The sequence below is a fragment of the Carica papaya genome, chromosome 2, assembly GCF_054855325.1.
Source record: "Carica papaya isolate Zhongbai chromosome 2, ASM5485532v1, whole genome shotgun sequence".
Classification (NCBI taxonomy): Eukaryota; Viridiplantae; Streptophyta; class Magnoliopsida; order Brassicales; family Caricaceae; genus Carica; species Carica papaya.
The window spans coordinates 9,660,632-9,674,855 of record NC_142310.1 but is presented as its reverse complement, the minus strand read 5'-3'; the positions used below and the strand labels follow the sequence as shown (position 1 = coordinate 9,674,855).

General features: G+C 35.9%; 3 protein-coding genes and 1 long non-coding RNA gene across 5 annotated transcripts; 1 reads left to right on the top strand and 3 right to left on the bottom strand.

Annotated features, from left to right (window-relative positions):
- Positions 1-915: 915 nt before the first annotated feature.
- Positions 916-2,414, top strand: LOC148268746 (uncharacterized). The gene is made up of 2 exons (XR_015816948.1): positions 916-1,573; positions 1,966-2,414. It is a non-coding gene; the product is annotated as an uncharacterized LOC148268746 (long non-coding RNA).
- A 135-nt stretch (positions 2,415-2,549) lies between these two features.
- Positions 2,550-4,227, bottom strand: LOC110823934 (Arabinanase/levansucrase/invertase). The gene has a single exon (XM_022054438.2). It carries the CDS (start codon positions 4,153-4,155, stop codon positions 2,704-2,706), a length of 1,452 nt encoding a protein of 483 aa, XP_021910130.1. The 5' UTR covers positions 4,156-4,227; the 3' UTR covers positions 2,550-2,703.
- A 1,138-nt stretch (positions 4,228-5,365) lies between these two features.
- Positions 5,366-9,172, bottom strand: LOC110823951 (fucosyltransferase 2-like). 2 transcript variants are annotated; one of them, XM_088213234.1, is made up of 3 exons: positions 8,365-9,172; positions 7,558-7,906; positions 5,366-7,001 (listed from the first exon to the last, which is right to left on the bottom strand). In XM_088213234.1, exons 2-3 carry the CDS (start codon positions 7,805-7,807, stop codon positions 5,557-5,559), a joined length of 1,695 nt encoding a protein of 564 aa, XP_088069360.1. In that variant the 5' UTR covers positions 7,808-7,906; positions 8,365-9,172; the 3' UTR covers positions 5,366-5,556. The 2 variants fall into 2 exon arrangements, with proteins under 2 accessions (XP_088069360.1, XP_021910150.2); XM_022054458.2 differs by lacking the exon at positions 8,365-9,172 and having other exon boundaries at positions 7,558-8,285.
- Positions 9,173-9,767: 595 nt separating this feature from the next.
- On the bottom strand, positions 9,768-13,958 carry LOC110824107 (phosphate transporter PHO1 homolog 3-like). The gene is made up of 13 exons (XM_022054645.2): positions 13,024-13,958; positions 12,578-12,941; positions 12,426-12,474; positions 12,254-12,325; positions 11,945-12,074; positions 11,713-11,833; positions 11,355-11,613; positions 11,150-11,254; positions 11,013-11,057; positions 10,766-10,915; positions 10,398-10,676; positions 10,162-10,298; positions 9,768-10,069 (listed from the first exon to the last, which is right to left on the bottom strand). Exons 1-13 carry the CDS (start codon positions 13,625-13,627, stop codon positions 9,970-9,972), a joined length of 2,415 nt encoding a protein of 804 aa, XP_021910337.2. The 5' UTR covers positions 13,628-13,958; the 3' UTR covers positions 9,768-9,969.
- Positions 13,959-14,224: the final 266 nt, after the last annotated feature.

The window sequence follows — 14,224 nt, the reverse complement described above, 5'->3', positions numbered from 1 at the left end:
TTTCGAATTGTATGTAACTCTAACTCTCTGTTAATTTTTTTAAAATGTGTTGAATTCAATAAATAAATAAATTAATTAACTTTTATGTCAAATTTTCTTACAAAAGACCATAAAAATAAAGAGTTCCTTACTCAAGCTTAACTAAAATTTAAGATATACTAGACATTGTTGTTAACTATCAATTTAGAAGAAAAAAATACAAAAAAGTTTACTACATATAAGTGGTTTGCCAATGCTCCCCAATTAATTTTCCAATAAAAGGCTTACTTATGCGCCTCTTATAATAATTAATTTACAACAACATATATAATTATTGTTAATTAAATACATTTATTCGAGTACTTTTAAATGATAATACATGAAATACAATTTAGTTTAAATTAATAATTTCTTCTAAAATAAGAGATGTACCAACTGTTTAAAATAATAAATGATTAATAAATTTTTATTTAAAATAATAAATAATTACTTTTACAGTTTAGTAACGAACCTGGTTCGAAAGCCAAATTATTTATATGCAATTCTAATCGTGAATTCAAAATCAATTATTTTTTAACTTGAAATGTAGTTTTTATTTATAATATTTTTCTCTCCTTTAAAACATAATAGGTTAAGAAATTCTCTATAAATAAGATTATTTAGAGTCATACTCGAAATCATGTGATTATTTTTATATGTTCAGGTATCATATGTGGTGCGTTCAACATATAGTTTAAATTTACAATGAGTACTATAAGAACAAGTATCACATTCCAAATTATCATATTCCAATTTTTTCTACCATAAAATAAATATTTATGACAATACTAGTAGTAAAAACAATTGTGAAAATCTGATGAAAAGATTTAATTTACTTACCTTTTGATAACAATGATAATAATAATTATTATTTTAATTTTATTTTCGGTGGTCAAGAAGAAAAAAGGGAAAGACAGAGAAAAAGAGAGAGAGAAAATTGGAGAAGAAAAAAAAAAAAGTCGTCCAAAAAGTCCACCTCATAACAAAAAGTAGCCCAAATGTTTCCATTTGGTCCAACTCATTCTTATAACTGTTGAGTTAGGACTCGACCCCATCTGCCCGACCTCAAGCCTGGCTCCTCAAAACGATGCCGGTTTGACGAGCTCTCTCTCTTTTATTCTTCTTCACCTGCAACACGGTTATGTTAGCACAAAAGGGGAAAACTTTGGGGGTCGTGAGGACAGGTTATGGCTTCGTGATCGAGAACAGCCCAGAACGCGAGCATGGAGAAGAGTTCCAACTGTCTGCTTCATGCCTAGATAGGAAGAGAGAGAATCTAGGGAAAAAATTGAAGGTGAGGGAGACCGAATCCGAGAGTAAAAATCGTAAAAGCTGAAGGTGAAAGGAGTTTTGCTCTTCTTTTTTTTTGGTCGTTCTACATTTTCAGGCGTTTGGCTCGGGGAAGACAGAAGTGCCAAGGTCAACGGGAGAGCTTCTGGAGCAATGGAATCGATAAAGGTGGAAGTGATGACTCAGCGTTGAGGGGACCCAAGAGCTAAAGTGGGAGGAATTTTTGGGGAGAGGGCAGTCGGGGAAAGAGAAAAAGAGAGAGCAAGTAAGAAAACAAAGAAAGAGATGTACCAAGGATTATGGAATAGTTGGGTTTCAGTGGTGTCTCTATGAGATTACATGATTATGGAATATTTTGAAAGACTAACTTAGTTTTTGTTTCAGTAGCATTATTATTGCCCTTGTTCTTTATTGTTAGTTATATTATAGGTTTTACAATCAATAAAATAGATCTGTCGATGCATATTTGTGGAGCTTGTTATTATGATTTGCATGTGCTTGTGTTGATCGTTAAGTCTGAATAGGAGCTTAGGAATGATTTTGCATGATTGTGAATAATTCGATACAATCCGTACATTGTCTGTGAGAAATAGGATAATGAAAGGAACCTGTATGCTTATAAGCTTAGGAATGATTCTGCCTCTGAAATGCAAGCAGGATGATGGGTCGATGCGTGTTAAGCAATCGTTTTCAATTGGAGGAAAAGTTGCAAAACCAAGTAGATATTGAGTTACCTAATGACACAGGTCAGTTTGGCTGAGGTATTGTCCAACTCTGGAAGATATACTAGAAGTTCTGAGTTAAGAGGGCACTATTCGACACTTCACCGCCTCCTTTGATCAGTTTTGAGGTGGGTAAACATGCTGGGGATGAAAGTAGCACGATGAGGTCAGTGAGTTATGGCCACTAGCCATGCCAACCACCTTTTCTCTCTATTTTTCTCTTTTCGTTTCTCTCCCTTATTCATCTCTTCATTAGACATGATAAAAGAACAAGAAAAATTATTCTTCCTCATGAACATTTATGTGTATAAACACATACTGTCGTGCTTCCTTGTGAAATTTCAAAATATCTAATTATTTAGTACAAGGATACCTTTTATGAAAGTGCGAGCGTTATGAAATTTCTTAATTTCAAGTTGTTCAATACAAGAATTTATTTTTATAGTCAGATCCTCCATGGAGATAGATTCTAAAGGTGGCAGTGAGATTCGTTGTGATTTCCTTTGGTTAATATATAAATTCAGCAAGCAATTTTGAATTATTACTAAAAATAACATATTACAGAGAAAAAGAAGGAAAGAATCACCATTGCCCAAGCAACTCCGTAAGAAACTCAGTCACCATGACTTAACTCCATTTATAAATGAAACCAACATTGGACTACCTTCTCCTGTTATAAATGAAACCCTGTCCATCTTCTGAACCTTCTGGCTTCACTTCCCTCAGAAACTGCCATGCCAATCCCACTTCTTCCTCCATTTCCAATACCTCTGTAGTACAGTCTCCACTCATCAACATCTCCATCCATTTGGATCAAACAAGGTGATCCAACCCCCTTATTATCCCATTCTTCTCTCTCCCCTGCCTTAAGCACTGCCTCATCATCATCTTCCACCCTCCTCCAATCCTTCAACCCTTCACAGGACACTGCCAATCCAATGCTCCTCTCCCCATCTCCTCCAATACCTTCATATGCCATCAAGTACTTGCCATCTTTCTTGTTCCTCACAACACAAGGGTTCACTGCTCCAAACTCATCAAAAAACCCTCTTCTTCCTCCTATGACCTTTCCCAGTTTAACCCATTTGATTCCATCTCTGGACCGAGCAATGCCAATCCCAAACTCTCCATTTTCAACGTCAAACGAGTGATAATACATCCTAAGATCACCGTTTCCATGGAAAACAACTTGCGGTGCGGCTATAAACAGTGAATCCCAGTCTCTATCAGATCCCACATCAAACAGTGCTCCGCTATGATGTTCCCCTTCAATTCTAGCCCAATGCCTCCCGTCCTGGCTTATTGCTAGACCAGGCAAGGACTTTGGAATCCTCCTTTTTCCGTCGTTTTTATCGTCAAAGCGAAATCTCTCTGGGTTTTCTAAATAGGATCCCAAAGAATCATCCAATACATCTACTTTCTCATTGCTGTAACCGGTGTAGTAGAGCCAATAAACAGAACTAGCGGCTCTAACTTTTGTACTTGACATGATGACAACCTCGGCAGGCCTAATGCTCTCCGTATCAAATGCCCACCAATCTTTACCGCAACTCATCACCAGACCAACATCCCCACTTGATTTTACTGCGCCTTGACCTCTCTCCCAATGAATCCCATTGCTTGAAACAGCTAATCCAATAGAATCCGAACCCGATCTTTCCCAAGAATGCCCGTCATACCACATGTACCACCTCTCTTCTTCGTCACTGAGAAATCTCTTCACCACCGGCGACCCAATCTCTGCACTGTCCCATGAACCTGAAGGACCCAAATCAAGAACCAATCCAGTTCTGGAAGATGACGGTGAGGAAGATGCAGAAATTGATTCAGTCGAAAGGGGCATCGCTGGGTACTGGGATTTTGAAAAGGAATGGGGCTCGGAGGTTGAGTCTCGGTCTGTTTCCTTACTGGTCTCGTTGTGTGGGCGAGACGAGCATCTGGGTAGGCAGAAAACACCGGGCCTGCCTCTTAAATGAGGGTTTGAAGAGTGAAGAGTGAGAATGTAGGGCTTTGTCGTGGGTGACTTCAAGGAAGATGGAACAGCTATTCTCGGGGTAAGAGGAGTTGCAAGGAAACTAACAGCTTTCATTGCCGACGCTGCTGAAGATGATGCAACAGCTTCCATGGCGAGATTGTGTGCTCTTCTAACCGAGTGTGTGGCTATAGGTTACCCTTGTTGCCTGTGTAGGAACTTTTCATAATTATATAGTCGGGAATTGTGATAAACAAAATACAAATTACATAAAACAGAAATAAAAATAAAAAATAAAAAAATCAAATAGTGGTTAAACTAATCTTTTAATCCATTATTTCTGAAATTTAAAGAAAGTTTAAATTTTAGTTTCCTATTTTTTATAGTTTAAATAATTTTATAAAAGATTAAGTAACTTCAGAAAAGTAACTTGTTTCAAAATTTATCTTTTCCACGTGGTTGATGAACAATTAAAACCTTTATAAACCCAAAAAATGATTTTCAAAATTGTGGATCTTAAATTAATATTAATTCGATTTATTTGATTAATTAAGCTTTTGAAATTCTAACAAATTCTGGAAAATTTTGATTTTCTCTTCAAAATTTTCTTAAATTATTCTCTTTTAATTTTGAGTTAAATGCTCCATTGAACTATGTTTACTTATGTGTTCATATTGTTGGATATTAAATTGTGTACTCACTTATTCACCAGTAAACTATCAGCTTATATTTATATACTGTTTTTGTAACTTATATTTAGATGTTATTATTACTAACTGAATTGATTGTATAATTTTGATTATTGGTTTTTATGACATATAGATAGAAAGATGAGTTTCCTTTTTGAAGACATTAAGGAATCCTTAGATGCAACATCATCATCACATGAGTTGCCATATTAGATATCTAATGACTACATCACTAGAAAAACAGGGAATAAATCACTATATTGCGTTTATTCATCACTTTTGCAAAGGAAGGAAGAAGAAATTAGAAGCTACTTGCTTTTTCTATATGTTACCTATAATGACGAAATATCGTTCTTAATTTTTAAATTGATAATATATGTGTTACAAAATTATAAAATTTTTTATAAGAATTAATATGGATATTGAATATGCGATCACTAAAAAAAATTTTATTATTATTTTAAAAAAGAGAATCTGACAGATGATTTAAAAATGAATATACAGAAATAAATGTATTAATTTTAAGGTTATAGATGAGAATGAAAATGGATAAATAATTATTTAGATTTTTAGTAGACTATTCATATACTTTTTATTATATAGTTAATTTTTTTATAGTATTATATAAATATATTATGCATATATTTCATTTACTGCTCTAGCGATGTGCCTACTTCTATCTACAAGCTTCTACGTAGTCTATTTGATTTCATTTTACATTCGTATCTTGCAATGCAAGAATACTAAAAGATACCGTTTAAAGAAATGATCCTATGATGGACCAATTACCAACCCTTTCCAGGCAAATTATTGCTACTTCTACTCAAACAATATGCAAAGGAGATGTGTAGCACTTCAACCTTCATCAATCATCAACCACTTTAAGGCCCCAGCTCACATCTTCACAATGTCTCACATGAGGGACAAGCTTCCCTGTGTCAATTCCTCTCTTTTCTTTGCAGTCATAGAAGGGGGGAGCATGAAAACAAGGTTCCATAGATATAGCCCAAGAACAAGGAGGATCCGGGTTGGTTCCATTTTCAGCCTTGTAAAGAATCCACGGCCTCAAACCCCCAAGACCCTGAGCCACATAACCAAATGTGGATCCTGCACTAGTGACCAATGAATCAGTCAAGCTGAGGAGATAGATTTCCGCCCAGGCCTTTTTGTTGTGCAGAAGCTTTTCTGTCTGCTGGTGCCCTTCATGACTTGGCTGATGAACTGCAATCACGTCCCCTGTCACAGTTGGATATTCCCAGTACATGCTTTTTAGATTTTCATAATACCCAGAAGTTAAAGATGTAACTAGAACAGCCTTCGTTTTTGGGTTTGCAGATGCAACAACCGCAGATTCTTTCTTGTCTACTTCAGGTAGCAATTTCTCCTTCGTGGTACAGGCAATAATTTGATGAGTTGCACGTAAAAACTTGTCAGTCTTTTCATCAAAAACTCTCACTTGAATGCCAATTCTCTCATCTGCTCTGGCTAGGTATGCTTGGTAATATCTTTTGACTAGTCCCCAGACATGATTTGTAGGATGAAAAAGATAACGCCCCAAGTGATGGAAAACGGTTGATTTATCTGGAAATAATTTTTGCAGCTCATTCTCAAAAGATGGGAGCAAGAAAAGAGAGGGGACAAAATAGTTATTTGTCTTCATAATCAACCAAGGGACTTTCCCAATAAAAGCTTGGTCCCTGTCACAGAAGAACATTTTGTCATAATCATCATAGTTGTGAGCCAGATGAAGATATATATAAGGTGGCAATGATTTAATTGAAGCATTTATCATGTTTTTCTTCAGCATCTTCCCATAGCAGCGGGCAGAGTTCTGATCAAAGCTACTAAATTGACTGATTATAGGGAAATTGGAAGGTAGTAACCACGATGTATCTAGAAATGGTTCACAGAAGAGACCAGATATCTGCTCTCCGCCTTCGACAAGGAGGACTCTATCTGTCAGAAGAGCATAAAGAAATGCAGAAGCTATGGTAATTATCCTGTTACCCAGACCACTGTAAGACATCCATACAACGTATTTACAGTCTGCAGAACCAATGTTCTGACTGGACTCAAGTAACTTTGTAGCTCTATAATAAGATCGAGTACTGGGTCCACAACGTTTATGAAGATCTTCGTATTTTCTAAGTTTAGAAAGGAGATATTGAGAAGGCTTGCGGGGTGAAATTTTGCGATATAAAATTGATTGGTACCGACTCAAGCAAGAATCTTCATCAAAACCAGCAGCAAGAAGTCCATCAAGCAGTTTGTCTATAGACACATTAAGATGTTGTGAGGAACTCTGTAAACCTGTCAAATAGAAAGAAAATACTTATAACCTAAAAAATCAACTAGTTGAAACAGAGAATAAAATTGAAAATTCGAGATCTAGCATAATTAGATTTTGTTGCACAATTCAAACAGAAAAAAGATCTACCGGGTGCTGAAAAGAGATTTTATTATTCTATGCATCAATGTTCGTAGTAGTACAGAAGCAAATCTTTTGACTCATAGCCAGTAGCTAGATGGTCTAGAACTCTTACAACATCAAGCAACAGCCTGTAGCACTCCCAAACACATATGTCCATACTACCAGTTATGAAGCCTCTAAGACCGTAGGATAAATTTGCTCAGTTAAAAGAATGAACGTCCATTTGTTGGGACTAGCTGAAAGCTTGCAGGTTGAGGATATTCAACACTAAAGACACTGAAATGAGCTTATTATATTTCTTCAAAAAATTTAGCTGCTATCATAGTTTTAACAGGGAAGTTCTGGTAATGAATTTTGCAATAAATGTGAAGTTGTGAAGAATAAGAAAAAGAATACAGGGAAATAAAAGGAACATGACAGAAAGAAATATTATACCAAGTGATGCAGCGCTTCTCTTTTGATCATCAACGTATCCGCCATTTCCTTTTTGATCCTCAAGTGATGCAACATTTGATTGTGGTTCCTGGAGGGTTGACGTCACCTGAGGTAGAGCTCTCACTTCCATAACTCTGGCTTCTGCAAGTGCACTGACATGATCATGCGGCTCATATTGAAAGATAATCAATAATATGAGCGCAACAGGAAGAATTATCAGGAGAACTGTAAAGATCCGAGTGATCCTCATGGCTCCAAGAAATCTGAATCTCTTGTCTGGGACTTGAGCGGCTTCCCTGGACCGTTGATCAATGGACCATGACGCAGATTGCCTCCTCCTGAACGAATTCTGGTCCATCCAGAACATGATAATCTCAGCAGTAATACCAAAACTTTATTTCATTTCAATAATTTTTCATGCTGCTTGTTGCGAAAATCACTACCCCAAATCTTAGAAAGCACAAACAACTCTCTAGAGAAAGCCACGTTTGATTTTACGCGTAAATAACTCAGGATTCCGCTCCGTCTCTCCTTTTTTTTTTTTATTTTTTTATTTTTACAAACGAACCATTAGAAGTCCTAAAATCATACTATCGTGGAACCCAACTGAAGAATGAAGAAATCATAGTGTAATATAAACAATATTGACTAAAACATTCCACCATACTCTGAGGGAATGAATAATTCAACATATAAAAGTCCATCGAGTCCATAGTATATAATACATATATATAGTTTGCTTTTCGTTTCTGTTAAGTATAACAGAAAATAAGAGGAGAAATATTGGGAATGAGTCAATATGATTACCTTGAGAGCTGCTGTTGACTCGCTCTACTGGAATCTGCAAATTCGTCATTGATACTAATGGCGGGGTCGAAACCGAAAGGCCCGACAACAGGGGTGGAAGCTATTCTGAAGGAATTGAGGAAAGATTTAAAGAAAAAACAGAGCGTCTCTGCATCTTCTTTTCCCTTGAGCTATCACCCATTTTTAGGAATAAACACACGCGGAGAGGAAGGCTTTCTCTTCAAAATGGGAGTCATAGTACGACATTGTTAACTATGGCAATGATAAAAAATCAGCCGAACCTCTTCCATCCCGTTAAAGATTCCTGAAGAGTCATTTTTCGTTTTGATTAATTTTCTTATTTAGACTAAACTGGCCAGGATTGAAAACTTGGGGAAATTCAATGTTTCTCTATGGAAAAAAGAAAGCTGAAAATTAGAGCCATGGAAATCTCAAATATGCTTATCGGGTATATTTGCAGAAATTTCAGGGGGGGTGAACCTGGGTTTACAGCTAAAAGATTAACCATTATGCTAAGTTTTGATTAAGTAGGATGAGAAAAAGAAATAGTTGAACTGTTTTAAAGTCAAATCTAAATATTCTCAACTTATATAATTAGAAACATTTCAAAACGCCGGAGACTCGGATACAATCCATGGATGTTTATTCTTTTGAGTTGTTTTCGAATCGAAGGTCATCTTTGTTAAATTGTTGTTTTTTATGAATCCCGAAGAGAATGGGTTGGCTCTGCAACTTCTTTTGTGGGCAACCGCCCAGAATAATGCGGGCCTAATACTCATCTCTTCTCGTAACAAATATAAAATTTTTAATTTGTCCTAATTAAAACCTTTTTTGAAAATAAAAAAGCTCTTAGTTATACCACGTTTAACACGTTAACAAATATTTTTATAACCTATTTAATAATTAAAATTTTCTTTTAATATTTTTTAGAACATCTTAATATATATATATATATATATAAATACTATTTTAAACCAGAGTCAAAGAATTTCTTATTTTAAATTTCAATTATACTTTCAACATTTTTAATTACTTCAAACTCTTTCTCCTTTGAGTTAATTATGAAGTTTTGGTAATCAATTATGTTGTTTTCTGAAGACTTGATAAAACAAGTAATTATGAAGTCAATTTGCAGCGTCTTTTTGTGCAATTTGCATGGCAACGTCTGTCGACACCCATCCCTCAAAACATGATGTAAAGCTTAGACGAGCCAGGTAGAGTCTAAATTTTCATCCTTACCCACCGCGTGTAGTCAACGTATGAAAGATGTTTTTCTACAACATTGATTTTCAAAATTATTTATAATTACATCCAAGGAAACACATTTATAAAACAAACACAGAAATGAAGCAACTATGTACGACCTAGGGTTTACTTATGGCCCCCAATGTTTGAACAAAAACTTACACAAAATCAATGTCTTCATTAGTAGTTAGCTAGTCAAATTAATACATCCATATGTTTCTCATTCTTCCTTTTCGTTTCTCCTACTCCTCAAACTTTGTAACTATGATATTATTATTATTATTATTTTTGAGATAAATAATCTGTTTACTTAACAGTATGCTATGTTATATTTCTCGTATGCCTATTATAAGTTGTATACTAATCATCTTTATCATCATCTTCGTCGTAATTGAATGGCAGCGGAACCGATTTGAATGCCCGATACTTGCCCACGTTATTCAAGTGTTCGTTTTCCAATCTGGATCCATCAACATAATACAAGATTAATTAGAACAATTGCGTGGAGTCTATATTTATACATACATATCTATATTCATGCAAATTAATTACCGGAAAAAATTCCACATTCCACGACGAATAATCTCCAGGCTCGCGACAATGGCAACCAACGTTTCTCTGTGCAGGAAAGACACCTGAAAATTCAACACCGTTTGCAGCCATGCAAATCTCAACAAAACGTTCAAAACCTGACAAATAATTAAGCACTTGATCGTCAGTCAAGGAAAACATAAATTATATATATCTATATATTCTTCCATGCCAACTTAAATATAAGATCCAATTACCATGGCAGCATAGTATACAGTTTTGTGAGATATAAGTAGCTTGTCTCTCAACATAAAGTTCTTGGAGCGTCGCTGCAAAAGTCCCCAGTCATGGACAAGGTCCCAATAAGTACAGAAAATTGCTGCAATGGCTGAGAAAATCCAGGCTATGATTCGCCATCCAAACCCTTTGTTAAGACTGTAAGCAGTCCTGAGGCAAACTGCTACTATTGTCAAGAAATATTTCAAACCATTGTAACCTTGAACCGGATCTCTCTCTTCGAACAGACGCCTTAGACACTGTAATTAATGAATTTCTTGTCGATGTCATTTCTACCTGCTTTATTGGGTTATAATAAATTAAGCAATAAATGTATGAATTTCTGTACCTGGAGAAGACGAGACCAGTAAGGAATCACGGCAACTATGAAATGGAAAGTGTTGAATACGTCGTTACTTCTGCAATTGTTTTCTCTGAGTCTGTAGTCTCCCCATCCATAATAGCACACATAAAACTCCAAGCTCCTAAATGCTTGAACCTTCAACAATGGCAGACCAAACTTAGTTTCATGATTACTTATGGTAAAGATAAAAATGGAAGAAATTAGCAAATTAATCGTAGCCCATTTCACCAACCTGGCTAGTAAGCTGATCTGCTAAGAAAAAATCAGGGAGTGTGACCTGCAGTACAAGGAAATTAAAAGATTTTTGTTTGTTTCTTTCATGGCTGTTTACAAAACTGTGAGAAGTAAAAAGATTTTTTAACTTTATACCTTATAAAGAGGAGCAGCAATGCAATGAAACAGACATGTGAGGAGAAAGAAGCGACTTGAGCGATACAAGATATTGAAAGGGCAAAAGAGTGTGACAGTGACAAGCTGCATATATACATATATGAGAACGGATTATATAAAAATGGTCAGAATTGGAATATACTAAAATTCAAAGGAATTTGATTTTATTTAGTTAATTAATTACCACAACCAACATGAGAGGAAGAAGTTCAGTAATGGCTTTGTAATCATTTGTTTTGGGATCCATCTCCATGTCAAGGTTTAGAAGCACGCAGATTAGTGCTAATACTCCAAGAACGAAACTTAGAAGAAGAACTTCTCTGTAACCCAGCTCTGTTCCTCTCTTGAAACTAAATATGAAGGAGTAATTGACTCGGTATTTCCTCCAGTAGTATATGTTGGCAGCATACATGATCATGTGCAGAACAATGAATCCAAACAAGCTGCAATATACATTAAAAGTTTATAATTTGAGTAAGTTTTTATATATTCATCATATCAATGGAATTATTAAGCTGAAAACCAAGAGTTGATGACGATACCTGTAAAGAGGAAACATGGTTTCCATGTACAGCACCTGTCCAGGCTTGTTTAATATATGCCGAGCGCGTATAATGAGGACAAGGGCTATAATGAGAGAAGCAATGCAGCCAGCGAAGAAACCTGAAAAAGTTTCACCAGTAATCAATTTGCGATATATTCTCTTAATTGTCAAATCTCATAATGTAAAAAAACTCCATCAGAAATGGGAAATTTTTTATAAAAACAAATTACCTGTTGAAAATGATACTCCATGTCTTTCCTTCTTTGATTTTGGCCTTAAGATGCTCATGCCTTTGCTACGATTCGAGTTTGCAAAATGCTTGATGAATGTAGCTTCAACCCTCTCCATAAGCTTGTTAATCTGTACATTGAATCAGATTCTTGTCAGTCGAACTCAAGTTGTTAAAGTGGTAACTCCTTTTTCTAGAGAAGAAAGTTATAAACAACTGAACTAGATCTTCTTGTCATCGTATCTCTTTTTAAACAAGAGATCGTTACACACATTATTTATTAAAGTTATAAATCATCCAGAAAGTTTACCTCATCAGAGCTGCCGAGGTAGGAGTTATCCACCATTTCCATGTAAGCTTTTGTTGCATTCCTTGAAGTTATCTGCAACAAGAAATACACGTATAAATATATATTTGAGGAAACGGCCGGGATGAATTTTCTGGAAAAATTATGATATATGAGGAATTTAATCATTAGTTACCTTGTCATATTTCTTCATGATTTTCGAGAAGGCTAGCGTATTCAAAAAGCTGTTGTATACGTTTATAAACACAAATTAATTAAAGAAATAAGCCACTAAAAACTGAAAATGAAGAAACAAATTACTAATAATATATATGGAGATGTATTCACCTGTAACTCTTAAGAAGACGAAGCTTGAGGTAGAATTCAATGAAGGCACGCTTGAGTTGATTCTGGACTTTTTTAAGATTATCTTTAGTGAACTTGAGCTCTTCTTGGTTAGGAACTCTGAGAACATTTTTAATGGTGGAACGAGGAGTTTCCAGAGTATTGTTCATCGTCACACGTTCAAGTATTTGTAAAGGAGCTGGTCTTATCGCCCTACTAATACCCTTTGCCTTATCTTCCTCAACTTTATGGTTCTCTGCAACATTTTTATTACTACTACTCTTGATCTTCCTATCATCTGCTTGTTCATGGCTGCTTGGCCCAGCTTCTTCATCAATCACATCCATGTGCTCGTGATAAACTCTTCCTGCACCTCAAACCCAATTACTGTCTATATTATTTGTAATATATATATATATATAAAATAAAAGAAGAAGACAATAACTTACGGCTGCCAGCTCTAGCACCAGCTGGAACATTAGCAGCCAATGCTGCAGTTGAAGTTTGAACCTCGGAAGCCAAACGAGTCATCTCTGCAGATCTTTCTTCCCATTGAGTCACTGTTGGATTATCAACTTTAATTCTAAAAGCAATTAAAGCATCCATTTGCTTGTTCAAGATCTCCGCTTCATTCATCACCTCCTTCACTTTAGACCTGTAAAACTTGTCAACCTTGTTGAACTCATCGTCCAGTCTCCTGAAGTACACAAACTCGTACTCTCCTCCCTCGTCGGCCGCCATCAAGAACGTCGTCTGGTATCTCTCGCTGCCGTTCCGATTGACGGAGTTAACCAAGATGGTCTGGTTTTCGACATCGGAGGAGCTGGTAGGGCTGACGGCCTGGTAGTTGGGGTTGTGCCGGAGTGTTAAGCCACTGAAAGCTCTGTAGAGAGTGAGCTTGCGCGTTAGAGCAGCTGCCGAACCAGGGTGCGGCTTGTTTCGATGGTTGAAGCGTTGGATATCTTTCAACAGTTTCTTGAGAAATCCGTAATCCATGTACGCTTCTTGCCATTCTGGTACCATTTGAGACGCGAATTCTTTCCCAAACTTCATTTTCTTATATGTAATATACACTTAATTCACAGACAAGAGTTTAGCAGGAACACGAGAAAGAACTCTGGTTCATTTATATACAGTATAATTAATAATGGAATTCACAGGTTGGTATTTCCTGAATCTTGACGAAGATGATATGATCGTATGTCCAGAAGACAAAAGAAGAAGGGGAAATGAAGATATGCAGGTTAATGATGATGGCGGCTACCTGAGCAGGAAGAAGCAATTTATATACGCGAGGGCGTGAAGGGATCTGTGGGACTTTCGTCTAATTCCTTGAAAATTCAGATACGAACATTCAACTCGGCCAATTTTCCTACGCGCACAAACGCGCCTGTGGGCTAGCAGTGTGAACAACTCCTCTACTTATAATTTGTTGCTTGTAAAAATATTATTATTTTCATTTTACTTTGGTAAATAAAGTTGGTAAAAGTGGGCCACATATACCGCAAAGGAATTGATAAAAGACTATTGACGAAGTACACATTTTTACTCTTCTACATAAATTTGTTTATTCCAATAAGAAGCATTTCATTTGTGAAAGTAGAAAGTAATTTTTGAAAAGCATGTAACATCTACCTTCTACGTATGTAT